Genomic DNA, 25,462 nt, shown 5'->3' on the forward strand with positions numbered 1-25,462 from the left:
TCAATTAAAAACTGTGGTACCAATGACCACAGTACCGATCAATAACAGAAATAATGATCAAAATATAGCTGCAAGCAGCAATTATCGGGCAAAGCACAACAGAAGCAAACAAGGAAGCGAATGAGTAAAGACATTTGGAGACAATTTTAAACAAAAAGGTTGAAAACCCCCATAAAATACATTGAGTTGTACAGAGCCAATTAAATGTTTTGTTTAATTATAGCGCCCCCAAGTGGAGCAGTCCCACCACCTTTTGGAGTGCCCCCATACATAAGCGTGTCAAATTTGGTGGAAAATCTCATTTCGTTTAGGATTTATAGACATTTGTAATTATGAGCATATAAAAAAATAACCCACACCTGACTGTGTTTGCATTTTTTTGCCACTTACTATCAAAATTTTGACATTTGACCTTATGCATATAGTCCGCCCGCTATGATTCAGATTTTCCTACATTGGTTTCGTCTCGATCAGATTAACGGTTTCGAAGATATTTGCGAAAGTTGTTTAAGTGCTAAATCACAACGTTGAACAAACCATAAGGCGAAACCTAGCATGTTAGATATCGTTGGACTCGGGAAGGATTCAGGAATCTATGGATGTGAAGCTCCCGTGAAAATATGTCAACCACATCCAAAATTATAAGCATGTGAATATTTGATCTCAAAACTTCTCAGGCTCCTTCAGGGCATTGTGCCGATGACCGAGTTTCGTAACAATACGCTAATGCGTTCATGAAACACAGCATTTTACTACAAAATACAAAATGGCCGATGCCCAGAATGGCCGATATGGAAAAATTGGATATAATTTGACACAGCATGTCACCCCAAAACTACAGAGACCACTTTTCTAAACGCAAATCGTTCAGAAGTTACAAGCAAAAATAGCCATTTTTCGTATCTCCGGACCAGTAGGTGGCGCTGCACAGCCTCAGGTTATGCTTGTGATGACATGTACCAAGTTTGGCCAGAATACGATGAAGTGTTGCAGAGACACAGCCTTATGTCTATTTACGCAAGTGCCGCGTAAAATTCGTTTGCGTGTTATTCAAAAACACTTTTGATTAATCGACTTGAATTCCAAAACTTTAGTTGCCATTGTCTGAGGATCTGGGTCAATTTTCGTGCAAATCAGATAGACCGTATAGGAGGAGTTCGAAAAAGTTGTTTTTTTGGCGGGAAAATTGGCACTATCAAAAACAACATCACAAAAGAATTTTGTTTCTAGCCCTTACAGTAAGTGCAACTTTGGACAGGTGGTGGCGCTAGAGGGATTGAGTTAGAGACTCCAAATTTGCTATGGTGACAGTTCAGACTGTCCTCTATCAGTGTGCCAAATTTCATCACTTTCCCGCAAGTGGTTCTATGGGCGGCCATAGACTCAAGAGCGGAAGAAGAAGAACGCCAACGATTACAATAAGGGCAAAATAACTTTGTGTGATTTGTGTTTCAGCATACAAGCACTAAAATACACAAGTTACAGATACTAGAATCAAAAGGAACAGAAATAGATTTATGCTTATTGACATTTATTTACACCTGAAAAAAAATATACTTGTTCTTCATGAGGGCAAGAGAATGAAACACTTCCTAGGGAAAAGCTTCCACTGGTTACAGGAGGAAAAAATAGTGGTTAAGGGTGTGATAGAAAAATATTGTATATGCGGAAACGTTGGGCTGTGGTTTGGTGTTCATGGTTTACAATTTTTTTTTTTATCATTCAATAATAATCACCACAGCAACAAATAAAACATCCTGTACATTAACTACCGATATAAATGAGCCGATCAAAAATACAGATGTTAGAAAATATCCACCAGTATAACAAACAGGCGTCGTGTCAAAAGCGGTTATTAGCGTACTAGAATATACCTCTTTAAAATTCAAGCATGTTAAAATAGGTTTGTTCTTCAAATATAAAACATGAATGGTTGCCCAACAACCAGTTTTCACACGCCTACTGTCACACAGGCCCGGATTCATTACACACACACACACACTCGAGTCAGCGTCCCACATAATCAGCCGGATAAAGCCTTCCTATGGAGAACAGCGTCTGAGGGAAGGAGGGAGACGCTCTTTGTCTTTCTAGCTCAAGGCACACAACAGAACAGATGGATTTCCCACATATGACCCCTGACCTTCTGTTACTCGACACGTTTCCACCGATAAAGTGCAAATAACACAAGCTCCTTCTAGACAGACAATCATATTTCATGATATTAAAGCACTGATGTACTCACAAAATACACACTTGGTCCTAAAAGCCATCAAATCGAAATCAAAAGGCACAAAGAAACTGCAGTATTCACCTTTATCGGTCGAGCGAGCGTAAAGGAAAGCTGTATTTGAAGACTATATACATGATAATGAAGCAGAAGGAAGACCACGATCTCAATGCAACAGCACTGGAAAGTTATGATTTATGAACCAGCCACGGGTCATTCAGTTCGGCGAAGAGGAAAGGAAAAGACAGTGGCTGTTTTCCCTTTTGTGGTTAGTCCGTTTATGAATTAAAAAATACAAATAAATACGTGTTAAACTGCACTGGTCCATGTTGGGTTCGCCTTCATTATGAGAGAAACACATTATATTTGTGCCGTTCGCTGGACACCTGCGATAATGCGCTAAAGATGAAATCTTCAACATTTATAGGTTAGTAGTGTTGGTCTCTGTTAAAGGGATAGTTCACCCCAAAATGAAAATTAGCCCATGATTTATTCACCCTCAAGACATCCGAGGTGTGTATGACATTCATCTCTCAGACGAACACAATCAGAGTTATATTAAAAATGTCCTGGCTCTTCAAAGCTTTATAATGGCAGTGAATGGTTGCCTCGTTTATAAAGTCCATAAAAGTGCATCTATCAATCATATAACTGCTCCACACGGCTCCGGGGGTTAATAAAGCCCAATCATTTTATGATGATAGATGCACTTTTATGATGGATAGATGCACTTTTATGATGGATAGATGCACTTTTATGATGGATGGATGCACTTTTATGATGGATAGATGCACTTTTATGATGGATGGATGCACTTTTATGATGGATAGATGCACTTTTATGATGGATGGATGCACTTTTATGATGGATGGATGCACTTTTATGATGGATAGATGCACTTTTATGATGGATAGATGCACTTTTATGATGGATAGATGCACTTTTATGATGGATAGATGCACTTTTATGATGGATAGATGCACTTTTATGATGGATGGATGCACTTTTATCATGGATGGATGCACTTTTATGATGGATAGATGCACTTTTATCATGGATAGATGCACTTTTATCATGGATAGATGCACTTTTATGATGGATAGATGCACTATTATGATGGAGGAATGCACTTTTATGATGAATAGATGCACTTTTATGATGAATAGATGCACTTTTATGATGAATAGATGCACTTTTATCATGGATGGATGCACTTTTATGATGGATAGATGCACTTTTATGATGAATAGATGCACTTTTATCATGGATGGATGCACTTTTATCATGGATGGATGCACTTTTATGATGGATAGATGCACTTTTATCATGGATAGATGCACTTTTATGATGGATAGATGCACTTTTATCATGGATAGATGCACTTTTATCATGGATAGATGCACTTTTATCATGGATAGATGCACTTTTATGATGGATAGATGCACTTTTATGATGGAGGAATGCACTTTTATGATGAATAGATGCACTTTTATGATGAATAGATGCACTTTTATGATGAATAGATGCACTTTTATGATGATAGATGCACTTTTATGATGGATAGATGCACTTTTATGATGGATAGATGCACTTTTATAATGGATGGATGCACTTTTATGATGGATAGATGCACTTTTATGATGGATAGATGCACTATTATGATGGAGGAATGCACTTTTATGATGGATGGATGCTCTTTTATGATGAATAGATGCACTTTTATGATGTAGGAATGCACTTTTATGATGGATAGATGCACTTTTATGATGGATAGATGCACTATTATGATGGAGGAATGCACTTTTATGATGGATAGATGCACTTTTATGATGGATAGATGCACTTTTATGATGGATAGATGCACGTTTATGATGGATAGATGCACTTTTATGATGGAGGAATGCACTTTTATGATGGATGGATGCACTTTTATGATGGAGGAATGCACTTTTATGATGGATAGATGCACTATTATGATGGATAGATGCACTTTTATGATGGAGGAATGCACTTTTATGATGGATGGATGCACTTTTATGATTGATAGATGCACTTTTATGGACTTCATAAATGACACAACCATTCACTGCCAATATAAAGCTTGGAAGAGCCAGGACATTTTTAATATAACTCTGATTGTATTCGTCTGAGAGATGAATGTCATACACACCTCGGATGACTTGAGGGCGAATAAATCATGGGCTAATTTTCATTTTTGGGTGAACTATCCCTTTAAAAGGAGAAATAAATGTGCCTGTTATTGCTATATCAAATTCAAAACATGAAACATTTCCAGGGAACATTTCACCCGAAATATAATGGAAAACAAAATATATAAAAACTGATTTTTAGACCTATTAAGATTTTTAGCATATGACAATTTTCTTGATAATTAAGGATATTTCAGCATAAATTTGAGTTTCTCTCAATGCTCATTTTTGAGAAATAATGTAGTGTATAATAATAATAGAAAAACAACTGTAATAATATTTAACAATTTAATACTTCACAATTTAAATAATGTCGTAATGAAAATTAGATTTGGTGCATTATAGAAATGAAAACTGGGTTTAAAATGTGCTTAATAATTATGAAAATAATGCATGTTAAATATAGTTTCTTAATTCCTCCTCATTTTGGGGTGAAATATGACCTGATTATCATGAAAAAATGCCACAGCGCAATATATATATATAAACGGTATTTTAATGGTCTTAAAATAGGCTTCATTTTCTTTATGTAAAATATAACTTCTTATTCCCTCTTCCTAATTTTGGGGTGAAATATGCCCTGAACATGTTTCCGACAGGTTTCATGAGATGAGGAAGTGATGTTCACACACAACCATTTAAACATTTCCATTATAGTGGTGAATATGAATCCGGCCCCTTCAGATCCGGATCGCGTTTTCCGGATTCCATCTCATAAGCGTCCTCATGTTTAAAATCAACAGGAATGTTAATCTCACACAGTGAGACTTACAGCATTCAGACTCAGAATGTGTCCGTAACACATCACATCTGCGTCATTTCTGCCACCATTCGTCCCTCGCACGTTCACTCGCTCCCTGTGCTGTCAGTCGTCTGTGCAGTTTTTGGCAATGCCAGCATTGTCCGTTCAAGGGCACTCAGATCTGAGGCAACAAGTGCACTGGAAGTCCGGCGGGTTTGTGTCCGTTAACCCAGTAGGAGCCGCAGTCTGGTCTGTCAGCGCTGGCTGATGGTCAAGGGCTCGGAGGTTTATGTAAGATGCCCTGCAGGTCCTCTGGAAGAGAGAGTATGATGCTCTCGATATGGGACTGTAGTTTGGGCAGAGTTCCTGGTTTGACAGGAAGTTGATCTTTCTCGGCCTGAGTCTGAGACACAACAGGAGATGAATTACACATTTTTACAATCAATCAATCAATCAATCAATCAATCAATCAATCAATCAATCAATCAATCAATCAATCAATCAATCAATCAATCAATCAATCAATCAATCAATCAATCAATCAATCAATCAATCAATCAATCAATCAATCAATCAATCAACGTACCCAATACAAAACAAACCCTCCAAAGATGTGTGTTACAAGAAAATATTATTTCAGTGTTTCAAAATGTAATATTTAATTCAATGTGTTCCAATTAATTGTAAAATTTACTAGCAATAAAAATGTTACGACACCAAATTGAGAAAATCGCAGATGCAATATATATTTTCACCCAAAGTTGTAAATTAAAATTGCATAAAATATTTATGACTAAAGCATTGTTTCCATCCCATGTGTTCAAGAGAATAAAGCCTTCACTTCCTGGGAAACAGGCGCAAAGTACCAGTAATAAAATAGTAAAAAATAGCTTCGAAGATATTTGCGAAAGTTGTTTAAGCGCTAAATCACAACGTTGAACAAACCATGAGGTGAAACCTAGCATGTTTGGTATCGTTGGACTCGACAACGATTCGTGAATCTAAGGATGTGACTTAGTGTAAATAGCAATTATCGCTAAGAAAATCTGCTTTTTTCACTTCGTGCAAATAGCCACTGCCTAAAAAATAACCCACACCTGACTTTGATTGCATTTTTTTTTTACATTTTGACATTTGACCTTATGCATATAGTCCGCCCGCTATGATTCAGATTTTCCTACATTGGTTTCGTCTCGATCAGACTAGCGGTTTCGAAGATATTTGCGAAAGTTGTTTAAACGGTAAAATCACAACGTTGAACAAACCATAAGGCGAAACCTAGCATGTTTGATATCGTTGGACTCGGGAAGGATTCAGGAATCTATGGATGTGAAGCTCCCGTGAAAATATGTCAACCACATCCAAAGTTATAAGCATGTGAATATTTGATCTCAAAACTTCTCAGGCTCCTTCAGGGCATTGTGCCGATGACTGAGTTTCGTAACAATACGCTAATGCGTTCATGAAACACAGCATTTTACAACAAAATACAAAATGGCTGATGTCCGGAATGGCCGATATGGAAAAATTGGATATAATTTGACACAGCATGTCACCCCAAAACTAACGAGACCACTTTTCTAACGCAAACCGTTTAGAAGTTTTAAAGCAAAAATAGCCATTTTTCGTATCTCTGGACCCGTAGGTGGCGCTGTGCCGAAACACAGCCTCAGGTTATGCTTGTGATGACATGTACCATGAGACACAGCCTTATGTCCATTTACGCAAGTGCTGCGTAAAATTCGTTTGTGTTTTAGCATACTAGCACTAAAATACACAAGTTACAGATACTAGAATCAAAAGGAACATCATTTATTAATAAAAATTTGCTGCAATCAGGAAAGCCAGTCTCTTTTTTCCTACATAATTAATGACTTGCACCGCAGATGAAAACATGTTATGTTGCGTTCGGATGGCTGAGGTTTGGGAACGCAATCGTGTGAGACGCTTCTGTGATGCCATTATATCAAAGACAGACTTTGGCTCAGGCATTTTAGAATGATCAAACCAACATTAGAGATGCTGCGATGCGATTGGTCCGCTGGTTAATCCAGTTATCCAATCACATCCACTGTTGAAGAGAAGTTCAAGGGATTTATTCAGTGAATATGATTCAATCACAATTTATGTTTCCGCATACGTTGTTATATTCGGATCTTAAGATTTTGCATGCATATTGTTGTTTCCATTAGGGGTGCACCGATCCGATATTAGGATCGGATATCGGCCGCGATACTGACAAAATAGCTGGATCGGGGATCGGAAAAATTAACAGATCCACAAGCCGATCCAGGTGTTTTTTTCCGTCGCAGCAGAACCTACGTCATTCGTCAGCTTCACGTGTGTCGCAGGCTAGAAGGGAGCGAGCCAGAGAGTCGGCTGTGTGGAGGAGATATTTCACGCTTGCCACGCCAACTAGTTCGTCGCTGTTTCGAGGGTATTACTGCAAAGTCAGGGTCTTTCCTGCATTGACATTTTTTTGACGGCCAAAGCCTAATTTGATGAGTTATTGTGATTTACGAGTGATGTAGAACAGATGCTGCGCTCGTGACTGAGTGACTGAGTGACCGATCTGAGAGCTCCTCCCCCGCGCGCGCTCTCTGGGTCTTCAAAATAATCAGTGTTCGCTCTCATATTTCACATATTAATCCAAATCAAAAGCTCGGAAGACCGAAACCATGTTGCACGTGACACATTCGGACAATTTTGTCCTTGAATTATCACTGGGTATGAATTGCGCTCAAAAAACATTGACTCTTCTCTGACCAGCTGACATAAAGCATACTTTCAATAAGCGGGAGACAAATTATATCCAGTTATGAAGTGTTTTCTGTGTGTTGACATCTTTCGCGATGTTCTAACAGACGGGATTCGCACACAACGCGTCTGCTAATGTCCGATTCGTGACCTAATGACTCCTTTGAACCGAATCATTTTAACGACTGGCCAGAACAACTGGGCTACGTTCAGCCCCGACAAAACGTTGCAAAACGTTTTTTAAACGGTAACGGTGCTGCGTTGAACACCCTGTTCTGTTGACGCAAGAGTTGTAACTATGGCAGCCGAGAAGGCCATTCTTTGTGTTCTTTTTGTGGAATTTTCGGAGCCTGATGAAATCGATATAAATACGTGTTTAATACTGCAAAATACATGCAATCACTTCCCTTGCCGTCCAGAATAAATGACAACATCCCAATCCCATTTAATGAACCTTTTTCATCTCCTGGTAATCAATTCTAACTTAAATCATTTTATTTCTAGTTCTTACTTTTTTAATAGCTTGTATTTTCTTTCTCACTTTATGTCAAGCAATTACCATATATGAAATTTGGTATATAAATAAACTTGCCTTGCAATTAAGCTAAAGATATAAATAAATACATCATCATGTTGATTATAAATTATATATATATATATTAAACTCTTACGACAATCATGTCTTCTAATACCAGCGGACACATTAAACAACTTTACTTCCATTGTGTGAGCTGTCTCTTTAATACTGCGTGGTTTATATACATGTTGCAGCTGATTGGGCTGACATTTTTGACACACCCACCAAACGAGATCAAACGCATCTCAAACCCGTTGCACACCGTTGCGCACCGTTTCCAGGAAACATGACGTTCAACCGGAAACCGTAGCAAAACGTTGCGCACCGGTTTGAGCTTTGAACGTGCCCCTGATCTGTCCAACACTGAACTCATGAACTCAGTTTATTAATTTACTCAGAACGCAACTGAAATGAGAACACAAGTGTGCTTACCCATTTTAGCAAGAGTGGGTAGTAAGAATTATTTTTAATTATCAACAGTATTTCATCTTATTTCTGTTGACAATGTGTAGTAAAATAAATAGGCCTAGCCTACAATCATTTAATCTGGAGTGAGGTGAAACCAGAACAAAGTTGTTATTAGCTAGCTGAAAATTTTTATTAAATTGCACATGGTAGAAAATTAGACTATTTGTTAATTTGTAATGCTACTTTTTAATATTGATATGATTATATACCAAAACAATTATCTGTAGTGTAAAAAATGTTTGGTAACTGTCAGATTACTATTGTATGTTTGACCAATACACTGTTTTTTGTTTCCACTGCTACATTTTATTTATTTAAAGAAGTTAGATTACATTCTATTTTAGATTTGAATGCACAATTGTTTTTTAAATAAATAAGAATTCAACACCTTACATACATCTGTTATTTTGTCTTAGTTATGTTTAGTTAGTAAAGTCTGGTGCCTTTAGTCTCTTCAAGGAAGGTATAAGGTGGAAGATATACAGTTTATTATTAATTCAACAATATATCGGATCGGTATCGGGTATCGACAGATACACAAAGCCCAGGCATCGGTATCGGTATCGGGACTGAAAAAGTCGGATCGGTGCACCCCTAGTTTCCATCCAGCAATTTTTATGCGATATCCCCGAATTTGCATAAAAGTAAGAGCATGGCTACATAGCTAATGAGAAGTGCACATAAGCCACACAAGGAAAGCCCCACTCTAGAAGTGTGGAGTTGCTGTAATACACACACAGAGGGACTGAAGTACTGACCAGTTTCTCCTTGAGTTTGAGCACCAGGTCGACCGTCTCCACCTCCGTGTGTTTCTGTATCCGCAGCTGCAGGTCTTCCTCACAGAGCGCCTCCAGGTGAAGAGCTTCCAGCTTCTGCATCATCTCCTTCCTGCGGTTCCTGAACCAGCCATCGAAGTTCGGAGACCTCAGGAACTGCCTGGAGTCCAGGACAGATGGAAAGAGTGAAGATGCATTTAAAGAGAAACTTTAGATTTTATATTGAAGGAAAGGTTTATCTGGACATCCTAACCTTTCCATGATTAACTGGTTAAGCATATAAAAACTCATGAGCTGGTTTGAGTAATGATGATAAAAGCATCTCATCCGAACAAATAGCTCACAAATCAGGATTCAATATGGCTTGGAAGAAAGTTTTACACTACGCAAAATGCTGAAGAAATATATTAGACTAGAAAATTCATACTCGCTATATTTTAGATATTCGCTAGCCTGGATGCCAGCCGAACTTAGCCCCGCCCACAACATTTTTACTCGGGCAGTTCGGTCTGGACTTGATCCATAGAGAAGTAATTACGCCCAAACAGAAACTGTTCGGACCAATGATATTGTCAGGGCGGGCTTTAGACGATGATGGACAGATGATCAACAGTAACGTAATCATCCACGTCATCAAAGAGCGCTTGGGTTGAGTTTGTTCTTATCCTAAACGGAGAACTTGTTCAACCCGCGGACATGGCAACACAGTGCAGTTTTTTTTTTTTTGTTGTTTTGTTTTTTTTGTTTTTATTGCTGATAACGGAACCATACAAAAAAGAGGTGCACAGTGCAGTTGAGTTCTGTTGACATTTGACAACTAACGTTACGCGTCGCTCCGTTGCTCTGATTGGTTGTAGGTCTATCCAATTGAGGTCTTTCCTGGTTCGGTTGAAACACACCCCATAATCACAGCCCAACGGAGCAGATCAGACTCATATTCTGACTAGAATTGAGTATGACGACGTCAGGCTAGATATTCGCACCACTTCACAGATTTTATTAATTTTCAGACTATATAAATATGAAAGAGAATATTATATGATAAATTATTATATATATATACATATATATATACATATATATATATACATATATATACATATATATACATATATATATATATATATATATATATATACACACATACATACATACATATATATATATAAATGACATGCATTATACTATATATAATTTAATTATATAAAATGACACACAATTTTTTTATTTATAATATATAAATTAAATACTAATATGAATACTAATATATATATATATATATATATATATATATATATATATATATATATATATATATATATATATATATATATATATATATATATATATATATATATATATATATATATATATATATATATATATATATATATATATATATATATATATATAAATAGAAAATAGAATATATATATGATACAATATATAAATGATATATATATATAAATATATATATATACACATACATACATACATACATACATACATACATACACACACAAACACACACACATAAATATATTAATATATCAAATACAATTTATAAATTCTATCATATATATTTTATTACTTTATATTCTATTTTATATATATATTTATATTTTTATACATATTTATATTTGTATATACACAGTGTATATATATATATATATATAAATAAATATATATAAATATAAATAAATATAAATAAATAAATAAATATATATAATATATATATATATATATATATATATATATATATATATATATATATATATATATATATATATATATATATATATATATATATATATATATATATATATATATATATATATATATATATATATATATATATATATATATATATATATTAGGGCTGTCACTTTACGTTCGAAAATCGATTGCACAATCGATCGGACTAACCAACACAAGTTTCGAAAACGAAAATAGGGAATCGATTTTAACCAAATATGTACACTATTATTTTTGAACGAATTAAACAAACAAAAAACGACCCGTGGAGGCGGAGCCATGCAGCTCGAAATCAAACAGGGGAAAGACGGCCTTAACAGCAATGGGGGATCTGTGTGGTGACATCTAAACAAGGGGCTACGAAAGAGTGAATGACATCGAAAGCGGCCTCTTAAAGGAGATGTTGATTTATGAAGAGGAACCACCTTTGCCAGCTGACAGCGACCCGCTTTTGTGGTGAAGATTGGCAGCTCGAAATACCCCCACCATGCGCAGCTGGCAATGAAGTACCTGAGTGTCCCTGGAACATCAGTGCGGTCGGAGCGCGTCTTCTCAACAGCTGGGCATATAGTGAATAAAAAACGCTCTGCTCTGGACCCCAAAAATGTTGATAGACTTGTTTTCCTGTCCAATAATTTGTAATAGAGCCTTATTTGCACGTTTCATCAGTAACGCCCGCATAGCTTAAGTGTCGGTTACGTTCAATAAAAAAAAACACATGGCCTGTTCGCAAGCTAAGTTCATTCAAAGTTTCATTTTGAACGGTTGAATAATTACGTTAAATTATTATCCACACGAACGTCACATTCAGTGTAGGCTAGTACATTTAAGCTTCATTTTCATCCTCTTTTCATGGGCTACAATTTTGTTGTTGTTGTGGAATTTATAATCGTAAACAAAGCCATGTTAAAGCCTGTAGCTAATGTTTTTCTTTGACGTTATGGCAGTCCACTCTGCTTAATGTTTTTTTTTCCCAGAATGTTGCACTCCTGTTTGTCATTGTGCACAAAATTAATCATCAGAAATATTGCTGACTTGTGCGTCTCAAGCGCCCTCTTTACTTTCATCCTAATGCCCGTTAGTTGTCCGTGGATTGGCGTAGGCTATATTTAGCGTTGAAAATGAAAACGTCATTTAAAATCGATTTTAGAATCGATTCAATGAACACTTGTGTCTCAAAAATCGAACAGGATTTTTTTACAAAAGTGACAGCCCTAATATTATATATATACACACACACACACACACACACACACACACACACACACACACACACACACACACACACACACACACACACACACGATATATTAAATCTGTGACAGCAGCTGTACCTGTAGAGGCCGATCCAGTCTCCTTTAAGTCGTGAGGTGAGCTGAGGTCCGGCTTTCTCCAGGGTTTTCATAAACTCCTCCTGGTTGAACGGCCGCAGCTGTGGAGGACTCTGGGAAATGAGAGGAGAAACATTGGGAGTATTCTTAAAAGCTAAATTGATCCATATAAAATAAAAAAAATAACTTGTGCTTACTTTCCAGGGTGAGATGCTCTTCTGTAGAGGCATTAGACTGGCCACATAACGCTCCTGCAAATCAAACAAATTATATTAATTATACAATTATATCCTAAATGTACGGCCTGGAATATAAAGCATGAGACTTCATCACACATGCATTTACCATGTTTTTAAGGTATTCAGTATACTTTGTATACTATATTATACTATTTCTTAAAATATCTTTAATTTATATTTGACTTTATTTCAACTTCCAAAAGCAAATGCAATAGTTTTAGTTAAAGGGTTAGTTCACCCAAAAATGAAAATTCTGTCATTAATTACTCACCCTCATGTCGTTCGACACCCGTAAGACCTCCGTTCATATTCGGAACACAAATGAAGATATTTTAGTTGAAAGCTGATGCTGAGAAAGGCTTCAGACAGGCCTCCATTGGCATTCAGTACATTCACACTCCCAAGACCCATAAAAGGCACTAAAAACGTTGTTACAAAGTCCATCTCACCACAGTGGCTCTACAATAATCTTACAATGCGACGACAATAGTTTTTGTGCGCAAAAAAACAACAAAAAAACACCTTTTTCCAACTTGTTCTCGACTTCCGTGTGTGCCTCCACGACGCATGCGCGAGAATATGACGTAGCGCCGGTGTTCGGGAATCCACTAAATGCACACTTTAGTCCCATTTTGAGAACTACACCGAGACCTAAAGCACGATCAATGTAGAATCCAACAGCTTAGACACACGCGTCTTCCTCTGCTCGTAAACAAATCGCTTCTGGGTCATGTGTCCGAACGCTGGATCTGCGTTATATTCTCGCGCATGCGTCGTGGAGGCACACACGGAAGTCGAGAACAAGTTGGATAAAGGTGTTATTTTGATTTTTTTTTGCGCACAAAAACTATTGTCGTCGCATCGTAAGATTATTGTAGAGTCACTGTGGTGAGATAGACTTTGTAACAACGTTTTAAGTGCCTTTCATGGATCTTGGAAGTGCCAATGTACTGAATGCCAATGGAGGCCTGTGTGAAGCCTTTCTCAGCATCAGCTTTACACTAAAATATCTTCATTTGTGTTCCGACGATGAACGGAGGTCTCACGGGTGTCCAACGACATGAGGGTGAGGAATTAATGACAGAATTTTCATTTTTGGGTGAACTAACCCTTTAACAATAACAGCACTGTTCATGTGCGTTTAAATGCCGTTGTGTCTTTGATTTTGTATGCAAAGTAATGCTCCCACCAGAGGTATGATGAAACTCTGTGTAAGCTCCAGGAAATATCGCCGCAGAATTGCATTCTGGGCCGCTGAAGGACGCTTCTGCTGAACTCCCTGAGGTTAACAACAAAAATACCAAATGAATACACCTGCTGTGTTTTAGCAGAGATATGATCCACCAGAGAGACACTCACCTTCTGGAGCTGCTTGATAATGTCCTCGTCTTTGTTCAGGAAAGGTTTATATGCAGTGTAGACACCTGAGACCAAGAATCCTTCAGTTACTTTACTCCAACAAACGCTGGCAAACCATTGATTCTTTAGCTTTTGGACATTTACAGATTTACAGAAGGAAATACAAAGAGCAGATTTGGGGTATTGAATAAATCCTACATGAATACAGAACATCATAAAGTTAACTCGGGATGGTTTCTCATTCAAGTCTCACCAGGTTTTGAGTCCAAAGTCTTCAGATTTTTTAGTTTCTTCACTTTCATCTGTTTGGCCATCTCTCCTTTAAAAAAAAAAAAGACATTTATAATAAAGAACAAATCCAACAACCTCTGTCAAATCACTGTAAAAATACATTGGCATATTTTCCATTTGTATTAAAGGTGCAGTGTGTAAATTTTAGCGGCATCTAGTGGTGAGGTTGTGAATTGCACGCCCACCCCTCCTTTTTCAGAGCACATAGAGAAGCTACGGTGGCCGACACAGGACAAAAATGTCATCGTGTGAGAGCAGAGACTGACTAGTGCGCTGTAGAGAAGTTTGTCCGTTTAGGGCCACTGTAGAAACATGGCGGCACAAAATGGCGACTTCACTGTAAGGGGACCTGCGGTTTATGAAGATTATAATGACTCATTCTAAGGTAATAAATCATAACGGTTCATTATGTAAAGTCTTTATACACACATAGTTATGTATATTATATTGCATTTCTGTCAATAGATCCTACACACTGCACCTTTAATGCTTAATATTGCTCAAACATGTCACTTCTACATGTATCAGTCACTGTTAAAGGTCAGAACCTGCTTGCTTCATGTCTCCGATGCGGATGATGTGAGGCCAGTGCTGGAGAGTTTTGGCGAAGAATGGATTCGTAACTCCCAAAATGACCGAAGGCCTACAACACAACACAACACAACACACACAAGATCCGGTTAACAGAGACCCAGTAAGAGTGTCACATGTCACTTCCTGTCTGAGCTCCAGAAATATCCTCTTCTCTCGATCTGAACGAACAACCATCTCATCGATCATCCTGACACTGATTGAATTACATGCTGCGTTTGTAGGTCAAAAGAACAGAAACACTAAATATTACAAACCTGTCTACACACACCCATACACACTAATTATTTTAAAATACATACTATACTAGTGTATTTATAGTTGTATTATATACTAAATAGTGCTGTCAAATTAACGAATTGTGATAAATTGCATCTAACATAAAAGTTTGTGTTTATATAATGTGTGCATATCATTATTATATATCACTATTATTATATATATATATATATATATATATATATATATATATATATATATATATATATATATATATATATATATATATATATATATATATATATATATATATATATATATATATATATATATATATATATATATATATATATATATATATATATATATATATTAGGGATGCAACAATACAGTTCGTCCACAGTTCAATACATACCTCTGTTTTTACCCACGGTTTTCGGTTCGGTTCTGATGGCTTGTCACATACATTTTTTGTTATTCTATTCTTAGGCGACAGGAACCGCAAGAGGTTAAAGAGAAAAAATACTTTTTTTTATTGCAATACTCTTTCTTTATTTTACTTAAAAGAATTGAAAAACCTTACTTAAACTTAAAACTTTACTTAAAAAAAACCCTTTGTACACATTCCTAGTGTATTGGATAATATACAATAAATATATATAAAGATTTACACTGGCAGCTCAGAGCTGTACAGCAGCATTTAAGTATGAAATTGAATGAATGAATGTAAAAATAAAACACTACATAGACTTCACTATAAAATATACACTGATTCTTAGCTACTGTATTAGTTTTTCAGTCAAGAGCCGTGAGTGATTTTCTCTTTGTCTTTTATTGTTGTATCGACATTAAAGGAATAGTTCACTCAAAAATGAAAATTCTGTCATCGAGAAATGAATACAGGTTTGAAACAATATTAGAGTGAGTAAATAATGACATAATTTTATAGGTGAACTGTCCCTTTAAGGACCGCGTGTTCACTGTCTGCGCTGCTGTCAGTTTAAGACCTGCACGCATCTAATATACAGACACGATTGCGATTTTACTTTCACTTTAGACATAACCGACTGTGTTTATGTTAACCTTGTGTGTATTTGACAGTATTAGCACAGTAAGACGACTACTTAGTACAGTATTCACGTGTTTGACAGGCTTTTAGTGCGCGCGCTCTGAAAAGCGCATGTTAAAACCGCGCACGCGAATGAGCAAATAATGAACTTTCGTGATTGTGAATAAGTTTAACTATAGTTTTCCGTGAGTATAACTCTACCACTAACGTGTGATGTGAATGTATGTCGCGTTGTTCAGTATTGGGATGGAGGCAAATTATAGAATTTGTTGAAAAATAAAATTTATTTAAATAAATAATTAATTGTATATTGTATGTTTTATTTATATATATATATATATATATATATAAACAGGGACAGGAATAGTCCCTCAGTTACTTCACTTAAACAAACGTTGTTTTTTATTTAATATTTACGTTGGTTTTTATTTATTTATTTGCTGTTAAATTAGATTAGAATTGCTATAAATAAACGTATTGAATACATACATACATACCTATACACACACAAAATATATGTATAGAAAATATAATGCATATTATAGTTTATTTACACAATAGCATAAGATTTATTGACAATTTAATTATAAATAATATATATAAATAATGTTTTTACAACATTTATTTATAGTAATTCTAATCTAATTTAATGTATTCATATTTACTATACTGTATTAAATATTGTAACATTTATCTGATCATATTTTATATATTGTAAATATTATTTATAATATTTTCTTTTCTTTCTGGCTATGTTTATTCTGTTGCAAAAAAGCAAATAAATAAATAACCCTGTTTATATATTACACACACACACGCGCACACACGCGCACACACACGCACACACGCACACACACAAATTATAATACAAACAAAAAATGCCTTATCTTTAATATCTATAAATCCTCTATAAATAACTACAGCCTCATCCAGTATATGTTTATATTTTTCATGCATGTGAAATCTTCTGCACATGGTTTACTTACGGCGCTTGTGTTCGAGTGGTGTATTCCTTAAACTCGCTGTCATGAATGGTGAAGTACGGCCGGAAGTCACTGCAGTACCGCAGAGGAGAGATACAGCTGCACAGAGACACAGAGAGATCGCTGTGGTTTAACTTACGCTCTGGAACCACATTCTCCATGTTCAACACTCCCCAAGTCTGTATCTCTGTACATCACATGACTTCAGAATTATCCAGCCGCCCTACTTCAAGGTCAACCCAGTGTGGTCAGCATCACAGAGCCACAAAACTTCATCTGTCTAATGTTAAAGTACTGCAATACATCCCATGCACTTGGATGCACTTCGGAATGGATTTAAATATAATAAAATTGGGTACTACACGTCCATTAGTTGCTGACAGCATTATAAAATTAGCCCAAATATTTAATAAACACGCAAAGGCACATCTGGCCTTCACTCATCAATCTGCAATCCTGAGAACATTTCATGTGCACTCAGAGAGAAACATGCTGCCGATTTAAAAGAAACAGGTTTTTTTTTTTAATGTAGAGTGAAGTCATCAAAAATATGAATAAACATTTTTTTGTCATATCAAATGCTAAACGACTGCAGGCATCTTAAGAAATCTCCTAAAATGGACCTCTAAAACCTGATTGGATGGACTGTAAAACATACTTGATAACCATAAACGACTTACAATTACACTAATGGACATGCACTTACTAATATAATAATCACAATAATGACTTATTCCGCCAAGTTATTAAATAGTGATTATTAATAGCGGAGTCTATAATATTGCTTTTTTTAAAAAGGCAAGAAACTATACGTTACAGTGATTTTACCCAAGGTTAAAGAACCCCTGTAGATTTTAATGTTGTTTATGTGGTGTTTTAAAACAAACCTTGTGCAAATTCATAAGTCAACACCATTGATGAGTATTTTCTCTTAAACTGTAGTGAAACAAAGACAGTCTCAAAAACCACCCTCTTCCATACATCACGAACATGTGACCAATCCCGTCACGAGGGGGGGCGGACTTTAGCATATCATTAACTATTCTCAAGAGAAGTTATTGCCATGTTATTCCAGGATATTGTTCTGTTGATATGAGAAATTTGGTAGATTTAGCAATATAGTGGGTGAATTATGTATACGACGTTATGATAAACTATATGCCTTTCTCCACTGACGTTCTAAGATGTTCAAAGCGTTTCTAAGGATGCTGATTTTCAGAAGGCAGCGTCTGACTCTGAGATGGAGAACAGGAACATGGTTTGTGTGACATTAGCAACACATTATTAGCTGTTTGATAACGTAGTCAAGCCAAAGGCTAATCATATCAGTAACCGTTATGTGTCTGACGTTGTATGAAACGCATCACCATTCTGATACATGGATTTTTAGAGGAGCCTTTATAATCTTCCTCTTCTTCTGAATCACTTTCTGCTTCACGCATATATGACTGATTTAAACCAATATTTTTACACTTGCCATTGTGTCGTGTTTACTATAGTTGAGCGAGTGGATCAGGTGATCGGAGTGAGTGGAGGCGGGGACTAATTTGCATATTCATAAGTCTGCATATAATAAATGAAGCAAGGGTGTCGAGTTACATTAAAGGAACATGCTGACTTTTTGGGACTTTAGCTTAATCACCGTATCCCCCAGAGTTAGACAAGTCCATACACACCATTCTCATCTCTGTGCCATAACTCTGTCTGACGCACCCACCGCTAGCCTAGCTTAGCACAAAGACTGGAGGTAAATGGCTCCAGCTGGCCGACTGCTCAATAAGTGACAAAATAACACCAACATTTTCCTATTTACATGTTGTGATGTGTATAGTTACATTGTGCACTAAGACCGAATAAAAATGAAAAATGAAAAGTTGTGATTTTCTAGAGCGATATGGCAGGAACTATACTCTCATCCCTGCGTAATAATCAAGGAATTTTACTCCTGTACCATGAGTGCAGCGGCGCAATGATGTTACACAGCGCCTGAAAATAGGCTATCTTCGGTCAACATAACCAACGTGTAACAGACTTCATTGTGATTTATCTTATAATTTTCTTTTTGTGTACATTTTTGACATTTCTGTGTGTTTAAATAGGTTTAAGGTCTGCATTATCAGTCTTAATAAGTAGCGACTTTTATTTTGACGGATGGTGTAGTCTACGGAAAGATAGTGAGAGCTCGCCGTTCATCGGAGTGGTTAAGCAGATTTAAACTTTGCAGTTTGTTAAAGGGCATATTGCAGGTTAGAGACTCCAGTGAGTCAATGTTTAGAAAAATAATGTAGGAACTAGATTTTCTTTAAAATACGCTATTAAGGCTTTTGGAGTCGTTTTTGTGAGAAAATTTAACTTCCGCATCTAAAAATGCCAAAACCGGACGTGACATAACGAGAGGGAGTGCGGTGAATTTCAACGATAGGAAAACAATGAATTGCAATGACAGGTCGGACGCTGAGGACATTATAAATGTTTATTAATACTCATATGGCAGACCACAGCCATACAATTATGAAACACAATTAGGGACAGACCAGGATTAGACAGAACAACGATTAGAGGATATAAATTGAGTTGTTGTGTGAGGAGAAACTGTGGAGAACAGCGGCAGGTGTCTCCGTGAGAGACCAGTGTTAGCTTATATATAAGCTAGCTGACGATATGATCACTGCTCAGATTACAATACTGTACTGATTATTATCATGTCTCAGGCAATAGCAAAGCTGGTTATTGTCATCTTGTATACTTAACGTTACCAAATAACAGAAACTAATAGGCTTTGACCATCAGGAAAAGTCACACTCGTTAATATCCGTCCACACTAAACGTTATGTGATATAACGTCAGCGGTTTCTCATCACGTCGACTGATTTGGTACTTAGCAAATGTTTTAAAAACAAGACTCACGGTGCACAGTTCACGTTTTCTCCGAGCTACATCTCTGACGGATCCGGGACCGTCACATCCCACACAGCAAAAGGATCCGCGGCGGATCGGCTTCCGGAACGCACCCGCGAAACGGACCAGTATTTGAATCCATATATATATATATATCTTCCGCTGGCGGCTGAACCACAGACAGTGTTATTGTGTTAATCCTTTATTCATTAATTCTGTTATGGGTTTATTTCGTGCCGATTCACCGATAGTGTGTGGATGCGTATGACGTTTGATATTTGAGTGAACTTGAATGTACATACATGGCATGAATAAAATATTTCCATTACCAGCACATAATTCTTTTTTTCGAAAAAGTGTGAGACTGTATTCAGTTGTGTTAATGTACACTTTGTATTCATCAATGTAAACACGACGGCAAAGAAGCATCGCGTGTGGATGTTTATTCATCCTTTAGACAAGCTACACACTGGCTGCGTGACACGCGCGGCTCGAGCCACGCCGAAAGCACATGCTAGAAATAGAACCAAAGCGCAATTTTCAAGTGTGTTGGAAGCGTTTCCAGGCAAAAAAGCTGTTTGTCATTTTGACACGAATACATAATAAATGACATTAGTCAGGGCACTGATAAGGGAGTCAGCCCATTGACTTATAATGTCCTGATCAGTCTCCTGACTACTGAACTAGGGAGCTCATTGAGACCATGATTGCGACGCACGTGTGGTCTTTGCTATGTTTAAAGCTGCACTATGTAACTTTTCCGTCCACTAGAGGTCGCCTGTTCAAAACAAAGGCGTAGTTTGATGACGGCACATTTAAGCGCAGAATCTCGGGACATGTGGTCTTCACCTCACAGCTGGTGGAAAACAGTCAGGATAGGACTCGGGCAGAAATCATGTTCATGGATGCGATTATTAACATTACTGTAGTCTGAAGCAGAGCAGGAGCGAGTGTTGTGGAGCTGAGCAAGGCTGCAGGAGCGATTGAAGAGCGGGACTGTTATTATGGCATAGTCGCTGGCGGGACTTTTATTATGACACAGTTGCCGGAGCCACTTCCAGTTATGAGTTTGAGGTAACGCAACTCTGTTTATCGTATTAGATATATCTGAGTGTGTTGAAAAGGAAGTTATGACGTTCGCTCGGCGGCTGCTATGACACTTGTTCACAATGCAGTGAGAGTAAAGTGTTTCACTGAATAAAACCGGAGACCGAGGGTGACGCAGATATGACGCAATCGACAGGCGACTCCCTCACACGCATAGCCCACACGTCCCGGTTCCGTGGTTAAAATAGCAATTTTCTCACGATTTACAAATAGTTGAAAACATTTGGGATATTCTAAGTACTCAACTGAACAAAATATATAACACTGGCCTAGTGGTTTCTGGATATTTTACTGCAAAAATCCTACATAGTTCACCTTTAACAGGAATATAGCCCTCCCTGTACGTCACCTAGCAGCAGCAGCGCCGCATCAGACACGCTTCTGGTGTGTATAAAGACATAGAAAACGCCATGCTCAAGTCACGTAGCCAGTGTGTAGCCGGCTTTACATGAGTATAACAATGTTTGACTCCATCATATCGCTGGGATGATAATCCTCCGGTCTAAAGCACTATACACACCACCGTGTGTTTTGAAGCAGATGCGCGAAGGGAAGTCCCGTTTCTTCACCTGCACAAAACGCCACCATGCTGAATTCCTAATTTAGTTTTTTTAGGAAACCTGTAGACTCGATGTCCAGATAGGCTGGACACAATAATTTAACATGACAATGATAAATTGGAATAGAAAAACTACCGAAAACACACAGACTCTACTGAATACCAACCTATTCTGCACTGAGCCAACGCAGAGCTCGGCCAGCGACTCCCTCTCGTGACGTAATATGACGCCATGTTGAAAAAACGCTTTTTCCAAGCGGCCAACGAAACGGCCACTTTATCTACTAAACGAAATGTCTTTTTAAAACATTTTAAATCCTGCATTACCTTTTCATATGGTATTTTCATACAAGGTTATATATTAATCTAAAAAAAATTAACCTGCAATATGCCCTTTAAGCACCCCAAATGAAAATCCCAACTTCTCATTTTCCGTCGGCCTTAGTACAAGATGTAACTACACACATCACAACATGTAAATAGGAAAATGTTGACGTTATTTTGTCATTTATTGAGCAGTAGGCTAGCTGGAGCCATTCACCTCCAGTCTTTGTGCTAAGCTAGGCTAGCGGTGGGTGTGTCCCATACGGATACGGTGAATAAGCTAAAGTCCCAAAAAGTCGGCGTGTTCCTTTAAAGCTATTTTAAGGCATGAAGAAATTATTTATTTTCGCAGGAAAAAAACATTTAAATGTGTCACTTTGGTGATGAAAGATTTAAGGGATGACATTATTGACTACAGGGGGTCTTTAAGACGTCTTAGTTGTAAAATCACAGTAACACAATCTCACATGGCTTATTACTTTATTCGCCGTACCTGACCAATGCCAACACAGTGTCTGAAGAATCTGCCGGTGACGGCGCCATGACCACCAACGCTTCACCCAGCAACACCAGCTCCCACAACATCTGGATATGGAAAAACACTGGATAGAAACACCTGCAACATGAGAAACAGTGAAAACAGCAAACATGAAATTAATGGATGCTGAAACTAAACACTATATAAAACACACTATCTGTAAACATTATGACCAACACATACCGTTCAAAAGTTTAGGGTAAGAACCATTTTTAGTTTTGGAATGAAATTAATACTTTTATTTTGTCAAAAAAGTGACATTTATATTGTTGCAAAAGATTCCTATTTCAAGCAAATGCTGTTACATGTACCAAATAATCCTCCAAAAATATGAAGCAGCACAACTGTTTTCAACATTGATGACAATCAGAAATGTTTCTTGAATGTTTCATCAAATCATCATATCAGAATGATTTCTGAAGGATCATATGACACTGAAGACCGGATGCAAAGACTGTCCTTGCGTGCACTTTTCTCAGTTACCAACAGGAGGCCCCAGAGGACAAGTAATAAACAAATCCAGCCCAACTATGAAACATTAGTACACTGTGTACCAATGAATGTGCTTTACCTGAAGAGATCTACTTCATGGACGGTCGGCAGGACGATGGACACCAGACTGTCACTCTGCGAATGAAAGATTAGACTCCATTACATAAGAGCAAAAGATTCTGCAGAATATGACACATCAGCACCAATCGCCTACAGGCCTGGCAGCGGCAACGGTTTTCATACCGGTGTGGACTGGACGAGCTGAGAAGTTCCAGGCTTGTCATAACACGTGGGGATGCGTAGCTGAGGAGAGCAGATGGCAGCGTTCGTTAATAAAGCGCTCTGGATTCTCAAAGACTTGGCTAGTATCTTACAAAAGATCCAAAGGAAGAAAAACCAGTTACCTTCATGACCACACCCATGATGGGGAGCGTAAGAATCTTCCCTGGGCACGGCGTGGGCCACCGGTCGATGTCATTGCAAGCTTTAACGTAAACACAAAAACATGTATTATTAAAATGTTTAAAAAATAAAATCCTGTCATTCTCACCCTTGTGTTGTTCCAAACCCGTAAGACTTTGTCGTGTTACGCAGCACGTTTGTTACTTTTACAATCTCTTTATTAACTTTTTGAAGTGTCAAAGTATCAGTTGCGTATTTGCCAATGAAGGGACAGAAATCTCTGATTTCACCAAAAAGATCTTCATTTGTGTTCGGAAGATGAACGAAAGTCATACAGGTTTGGAAAGACATGAGGGTGAGTAATTAATAACAGAATTTTCATTTTTGGGTGAACTATCCCTTTAAGATTAGGCAAGATGATATACAATGTGAAAAATGTTGCTATGCAGTTACTAATGTGTTGAGTAATTGTTGCCAGTTGCCAAAATGTAGTTGCATGATATTCTGGAGGCAAGATATGGCTGGAAAGTGTTGCAGTGTGGTTTTCTAGGTGGTTGATTATGCCATAAGTGAAGAGCACCGCCTCCTTTTCAATGCAAGTCTACATTTTTGTGCTTGTTTTCTGTCCACCAAACAACCGTCCAATCACTTACATATGCAAATGCCATATGCATGATGATTTTGAAAAGTTCCTAGCAATGGTAATAACTATGCTTGCTTTTGCAAACACCACTAATGAAGGCGAGTTTGATTGGTTATCAGAATAAGTGTTGGTTTGTTTTACCGTCTGTTGTCCATGTTTTCAGGACTCACCGGCCTCTAAACACGGCTCCTGCTTCTCGAAGTATTCCGGGGCGATGAGCTTCAGCAAAGAGTGGAAAAAGGTCACGTAGGGCAGCTTGCTGATGAGGACCAGAGACTGGAGGAGAGACACACACACATGAATACATGATGAGAGAAAGGTCATGAAGCTCACAGATCCTCTCAGGATACTGGCCAGAACACAACAGACAAGATAAGAATAGCTCATCATGCTGCTTCAATCCTTTAGGACTGTTTTTCTTTTGTGGCACAGAAAAAATGCTATGCATTGCATTCACACTGGCATACAGTCTAATATGTTGCATTAAGTACGTTTAAGATATTAATGGATATTTCTTTATAATTTCTGGAGCTGTACAGTCCACTGTATGCTTTCATTGCGTGATAAAGGAGTCGTACATCTATGGGCGTCGGAAGCAAATAAAATGTGGGTGGGTCCTCTCTCCGAAAAAACAATTACTGGAGCCTAGATGCCATTTACATTAAGTACTGTACAAATATACGGCTTTGTTTGCTAAACGTCTGGTTGGGAAAGACAAAATTATGTAAATCGCCTTATCACTGAGAGTGGCAATGGTGTAGGGGTAAGATGCAAAGCATCAAGTTTTGATGCAAATCTACCCGTGGTTCGAATCCGCCTTTTGCCAAACTCACTCCATTTTCCCATCACGTATCAGATCGGAAAGGCATTTTTTTTTAAATGAAGAAAATATAAGAAAAGTG

The 25,462-nt window shown here is 37.3% G+C and overlaps 2 protein-coding genes across 2 annotated transcripts in view; one reads left to right on the forward strand and one right to left on the reverse strand.

Moving 5' to 3' along the window:
* The window catches only part of traf3ip2b (TRAF3 interacting protein 2b), a 1,379,907-nt gene that overhangs the window by 1,226,639 nt on the left and 127,806 nt on the right, over nt 1–25,462 (forward strand). The gene's annotated exons all lie outside the window — the stretch shown is intronic.
* The window catches only part of dennd6a (DENN/MADD domain containing 6A), a 52,408-nt gene continuing 31,264 nt past the window's right edge, over nt 4,319–25,462 (reverse strand). The window contains exons 6-19 of the mRNA XM_079844303.1: nt 24,731–24,836; nt 23,920–23,999; nt 23,759–23,818; nt 23,595–23,650; nt 22,979–23,101; nt 17,601–17,696; nt 15,284–15,378; nt 14,698–14,763; nt 14,445–14,509; nt 14,275–14,364; nt 13,044–13,097; nt 12,850–12,959; nt 9,743–9,920; nt 4,319–5,585 (exon numbers count right to left, since the gene is read on the reverse strand). Of these exons, the coding sequence (XP_079700429.1) occupies nt 5,454–5,585; nt 9,743–9,920; nt 12,850–12,959; nt 13,044–13,097; nt 14,275–14,364; nt 14,445–14,509; nt 14,698–14,763; nt 15,284–15,378; nt 17,601–17,696; nt 22,979–23,101; nt 23,595–23,650; nt 23,759–23,818; nt 23,920–23,999; nt 24,731–24,836 (1,311 nt within the window). The 3' untranslated portion in view covers nt 4,319–5,453. The remainder of the gene's footprint in view (nt 5,586–9,742; nt 9,921–12,849; nt 12,960–13,043; nt 13,098–14,274; nt 14,365–14,444; nt 14,510–14,697; nt 14,764–15,283; nt 15,379–17,600; nt 17,697–22,978; nt 23,102–23,594; nt 23,651–23,758; nt 23,819–23,919; nt 24,000–24,730; nt 24,837–25,462) is intronic.

This window comes from Gobio gobio, assembly GCF_949357685.1.
Source record: "Gobio gobio genome assembly, chromosome: 19".
Taxonomy (NCBI): Eukaryota; Metazoa; Chordata; class Actinopteri; order Cypriniformes; family Gobionidae; genus Gobio; species Gobio gobio.